General features: G+C 38.3%; 1 protein-coding gene across 1 annotated transcript; it reads left to right on the forward strand.

Annotated features, from left to right (window-relative positions):
- Window positions 1-2,962: 2,962 nt before the first annotated feature.
- Window positions 2,963-5,022, forward strand: LOC125220304. The gene is made up of 2 exons (XM_048122462.1): window positions 2,963-3,581; window positions 4,970-5,022. The coding sequence occupies exons 1-2, from the start codon at window positions 2,963-2,965 to the stop codon at window positions 5,020-5,022; spliced, it is 672 nt and encodes a 223-aa protein (XP_047978419.1).
- Window positions 5,023-5,998: the final 976 nt, after the last annotated feature.

Consider the following 5,998-nt stretch of genomic DNA (forward strand, 5'->3'; position numbering starts at 1 on the left):
GGCCCGATGCCATTTGTTCCATGCACATTTTACCTTTCCCTTTCTTCCTTTCCTTTATTGGAAGCCTTGTTCTAAGTATTGTAGTATTTTGAAAATTAGTTGTTCGTTTATTGTATAAGAATTGCTATTCGAAAATTCGTGATATTTTACAATATACATTTGCTTGTTTTAGTTCATTCAATTATTTCTTTACCCTTTTGTTGCGCGAACTAGCAACATTAACCATCAAAAGAAAAGGAGTAACGAGTTCCGAATGACACCCGAGTCAAGGGTGTGAAAAATTCTCTAGTTCGACCTGAATATAATGATAAAATAAATTAATAGAAATTGATAAAGTAAAGTTGAATGATAATATAAATAGGTTGAATGAGATATGATGTTAATCAACAATGGAAAGGATAAATAAAGAAGCGGGTATTACAGGAACTCCTATTCGCGGACAGACTAAAATGGAAATAAGACTTTTATTCGCGAAACAGAGAGGAGTATTTCTCTGAATATAATGATAAAATAAATTAATAGAAATTGATAAAGTAAAGTTGAATGATAATATAAATAGGTTGAATGAGATATGATGTAAATAACGAATTATGTTTATTATTTTGAAAACCAAGTCGACAAATGAACTGTGAAAGCTACTCATCCGCTTCTTCATAGTTGAGACGAAACTTTTTGGTATGGAGTTTTAGAAAGGATTGTTGGTATGTTAAATAAATAGATAAAAAAGTAAGAGAGCGAAAAATGTAGAGAAAATAAAGTATAAAGTGAATAAAGTAGAGAGAATAAAGTAAGAAAGACAAAAAAGTTACTCCCTCCATCCCGGCTAAGATGATACATTGCTTAGCCGGCACGGGGTTTTAAGAGTTATTGATTAAAGTGTTTAATTGGAGAGAGAAAAAGTGGTGTAAGTATTAAAGTAGAGAGATAAAAAAATATGGATATTTTAATAGTAGTGAGAAAAAATGATTGAGTGTATTAATTGGAGAGAGAAAGTTACCAAAAAAGGAAATGTGTCATCTTAGTTGGGACAAACTAAAAAGGAAAACGTGTCATCTTAAGCGGGACGAAGAAAATATTATATATGAAAATGACTCAACTATAAAAAAAACTTCTCAAAATGAAAAAATAACTTAATTACGAAGAAACGGAAAGGAATATCAATTTGTGAATCAGTTGAACGGACTGGTTTACCATTAATCGAGTCAGGAGTCAGAATACTTAGTAGCAAGGGATCGTGGTGACGTAACAATGTCATCATTAACTTTTTTAACCTAATCATTGGATTGTTCACCATAGAATCAATACTTCTATAGTTTTATGTAAAGATCTGTTTCCCCAGTTTAAAAAATTATTTTGTTATTTTAGATTGTTCATAATTTATAAAATTATTTACTTTATTTTATTTTTAGTATGTATATATCATATTTCATCAATTTTTTACGCTTATAATTTATTACTTTCTCTGTCTACGAAAAGTAAGACACATTGTGGGGTTTATGGAATGTGATAAATTAAGACAGAAGAATAAAAAAGTAAAAGAGAATTAGTATTAATGGGATGTGTGGTCCATATTATTAGTAAGAAAGAAGGGAAAAAAGTAATAGAGAAGTTATTGAAAATTTTTCATTTTTAGATGTGCTCTATTTTTCATGGATAACCAAAAATGGCAAATGTGCTCTATTTTTCATGGACGGAGTGAGTATAATACTAATACTCCCTCCGTCCCACAATAGATGTCACACTTTCCTTTTTAGTTTGTCCCATAAAAGATGTCACATTTTCTTTTTCAGAAAAAATTCTCTCTCAAATTAATATAAATATACTATCTTCTCTCTCCACCTAACACAAAACAACTTCACTTAAAATCATGTGTCAATCCCCAAGTGTGCCATCTATTGTAGGACGGAGGGAGTACTTTAAATGGCTCTCACGTTCCGCTCACTTTTTTCCTTTACTTTTCTTCACAAAGTTAAACAATTTCTCAAAATTCGTGCCTTAAATAATAGACGGAGAGAGATTTATAAATTAAAATATATATCAGCAAAAGCTATTTTTTACTATCACCAAATTTTATGAAGCATTTGTATGTTAGTTTTGAATATCTATTTAGTTAGTACCCTATTAAAATGGCTCTAGTGAGTTGATTATTTACTCAAATTTAATGTTGTAAACCTCTAGTGAAATACACCATTCGTCCAAAGAAAGATGACTTGTTGTTTGGGCGACACTAGATTTTATGCAATTTTATGTGTTAGGAAGAGATTTTATGCAGTTTTGTATGGTAGGAGAAGAGAATAAAGTAAAAGAAAGAAATAAAGTAGAGATTAAAGAGTTTTTTTTTAATAATGAGTTATTTTAGATGGGACAAACTAAAAAAAATAGATCTTTTTTATGTAATGGAGGGAGTAAATTATATTTTCTCCAAATAGTAAATAACTCTTGTTGCGCCATTTTTCGAGAAATTTCAATGTATACTAATTTTCTCGTAGCCCCGAAAAGAATAGGGTGCATCGCGAGGACATTAAATAAATTCCAATTTTGAAAAAAATAAATCTATGTATCCCATCAATTAAATATATCTAAATACCCTAATTCTCATAAGCCTAAGCCCATTTGATATTCAGATGTAAAACGAGCACAATGTTACATATACTTTATTAAGGGTATCTCCACCGGCGCCCCTCCCGGTCGCCCGTCGGCGACGTCCGACCGGACGTCCGCCGTAGGGAGCGGGAAGGGCGCCCACGCCCGTCCCGAGTGCCCCTGCGAAGGGCTCGCCCCTCGCGTCGACGTCCGACCGGACGTCCGCCACTGTGGCGAAGGTCGGACGTCCGGAATTTTTAATTTTTTTTTTTTTTTTTTAAAAAAAAACTCTATAAATAGGGCTCCTCCAACATCATTTCATTCACACCACTTGTGTTGACAAGTTTCTCTCTCTAACCTCTTTTTTCAATTATCTATAATGGCGAGTAGTCGTGCGGGTGGTAGTGGCGGAGGCGCTAGTGATAGTGATGGATATAGTGATGATGAATTGGATCTCGCTGTGCAAGAGGCGATTGATCGACGGATCCGGCAGAGGCAGCAGCGGCGGCAGCAGGCGGCGGCGGCCGTGCCTCGGCCGATCCATCGCCGACGGCATGTACCCCGGGACCACATTGCTGCACATATTCGGTTGTATGAGGACTACTTTGCTCCGCAGCCGCGTTTTGGGGATGCCTTATTCCGCCGACGTTTTAGGATGCATCGTCCTCTGTTTATGCATATCGTTGGTGCATTAGAGAGAAGGTACGAGTTTTTCAGGATCAGGGAGGATGCGGCTGGCAAACCCGGACACACGCCAATACAGAAGTGTACGGCCGCAATCAGGCAACTGGCGTACGGAGGCCCGGCCGACATGTTCGACGAGTACCTCCACATTGGGGAGTCTTCAGCCGTCGAGTGTCTGTTGGAGTTTTGCGCGGGCGTTAGAGCGATATTCGGGGATCAGTATCTTCGGCGTCCGAGCCCCGAAGACTGCCAGCGGCTGATTAATATGCACGGGTCGGTGCACGGGTTCCCTGGGATGTTGGGCAGCATCGATTGTATGCATTGGGAGTGGAGGAACTGCCCCGCCGCCTGGAAGGGGATACACACTTCCGGCTTCAAAGCCAAGCATCCCACGATGATCCTTGAAGCTGTAGCTGACTACCGGCTATGGATATGGCATGCTTATTTTGGAGTGGCCGGGTCGAACAACGACATCAACGTCCTCCAGTCGTCGCCCCTGTTCAACGATCAGTACAATGGCGTTGGTCCCGCCATCAGTTTCGTCGCCAACGGCAACCAGCACAACATGGGATACTATTTGGCGGATGGGATATACCCAAACTGGCCCGTCTTTGTGAAGACGATCAAGCATGCGATCGGGCCAAAGAAGTCCTACTTTGCGACCCGGCAGGAGGCAGCGCGCAAGGATGTTGAGTGCGCATTTGGTGCGCTCCAGAGTCGATGGGCGATGGTGAGGGGTCCGGCACGGCAGTGGTATATTCCCAACATCGGCGACATCATGTACGCGTGTATCATTTTGCACAACATGATTGTCGAAAGTGAAGGGGACGAACTGACTCAGTGGACCAGCGAAGATGACACGGGTGCCGGTCCAAGCCACGGCGTGGCCATCGGGAATGTGAACATGGGGGTACCTCATGGAGAGGTTGAGCGGTTTGGACGCGGAGGGGTGGACACTGATGTGGTTGTTTTTTTTTCTATCTACTATGTAATTTTTTTTTTCGAATGATGTATGTTTTTTTTAATGAAATATTCGTATTTCCCGTTCGTATTTGTGTCGAATTTTAATTCCGTGAATTTTAATTTAATTGTGAATTAATTTAATTGTGGGAAGGGCTAGTGGGAAGGGCTAGTGCAGTGGGAAGGGCTAGTGATATGGCAGTGGAATGGGAAGGGCTAGTGCTGACGTGACATGCAGTTTTTGTGGGAAGGGCTAGTGGAGGGGCGAGTGGGAGGGGCGCCACCGGAGACACCCTAAGGCTTTTTCCCGTACTTATGTGGGCCTCCATAGCCATAACTTTAGTTGCCCATATTGGAAACAAAACGGCCTATATTATTGGCTTATTATATAATCATAGCAAATAGCAGCATTTCTATTTTAAGTACACAAAATATTCTAAAGTTTATTAACAAAACTTAACGTGATTGATTTGGGAGTGTTTTAATTCTTGTAATGATCTGATGGTCAACACTTCAAAATCATGCAAAATATGTTAAAAAATGTTTTGTTTATGAGCTATAAATAAATAGTTTTGCGAAGTCAAACCAAAAGGATAGAGAGCGAAATAGATCAAATTGTGAAAGATGTTAATAGCTTGTTATAATAGTGACTAGCATACTAAAATTAGGGGTTTTTAATTCAGATATTTAAGCATCATGAATACCAATATCATAATGCATGATAATCACGTTAACCATGTAGGTGTCAACAAATTGAAAGGGACAAATCTTATCTCCTTCGCTAATTTTGATTAGGGATAAACTTTTTTCATTACAAATCTTGTTGGACCGGCTGTGCAGCGCACCTCAGCACGGACTACACTTGTCGTGCAAGACTTGATCCAAAGCGCATGCACGAGTGTTGTACTTTTGCCCCATACACCAATGATGCAAGTGCTTGTACGACATGTGCAGTATGCAATCGCATTCTTTACGATTATTTATTTAATCACTAATTGTTATTAATTTTTATTAAAAATTTTATTTTGCCAACAATTCAACCAATTTTTTCTAGTTGTTCATATCATCTCAATTCATCCACATGTTTCTTATCACATTTTCTTCTATTTCTCTTCCAATTCTTCTTTATACAACAAAGGCTAAGGGTATGCCACATAGATTCGTGCAATATTGGCGAGGAAGGGTGTGGATTCAAACCATTTAAATTTCCACAATTCTCATTCTTTTCTTATACCAAGGTCATTTTTAGTCCACTCAACCTCCAGATCCACATTGACAGATGACAACACAATATTTTCATAGTAAAAAGGGTGAAAGCAGGATAAGTATAAAACATACCAAGGATCATAGCTAAACCAACAGTTAGATCAGATAGAGTTAACGGTTCACCGAGTTGAACAAGGTTGATATAACACCCCACTTTTTCGAACCCTAATTTACGAGTCATAAAATTTTTGCATTAAATGCTTTTAATACTATGAAGTATATGGATTAAATGATGAGTGATTTATTTCATGATTCTTTGTGACCTAATTGCGATTTGGAGTTGGGATTGAGTTGAATAGTCAAACTTGTTGATTATATAACGTGGCTATTGAATGGTCAATATTGTGGAAAATATGACGTGGCCGTGGAATGGTCAAGGTCATTGAAAATGTGACGTGGAGGTGAAATTAGAATGGTGGATTTTGTGATGTGATTATGTGTATATTTTGATGCGGGGCGAAATAATATTGTGGTGAATTATTTTTCCTAAGGGATGAGTGAGATT

The sequence above is a fragment of the Salvia hispanica genome, chromosome 4, assembly GCF_023119035.1.
Source record: "Salvia hispanica cultivar TCC Black 2014 chromosome 4, UniMelb_Shisp_WGS_1.0, whole genome shotgun sequence".
NCBI lineage: Eukaryota > Viridiplantae > Streptophyta > Magnoliopsida > Lamiales > Lamiaceae > Salvia > Salvia hispanica.

Excerpts from the sequence above, each read along its gene's own strand:
- LOC125220304 (XM_048122462.1), top strand. The coding sequence starts at position 2,963 with ATGGCGAGTAGTCGTGCGGGTGGTAGTGGCGGAGGCGCTAGTGATAGT. Across the intron at positions 3,582-4,969 it reads GATGTTGGGCAGCATCGATT|GTGTCAACAAATTGAAAGGG; the intron begins GTATGCATTGGG and ends TTAACCATGTAG.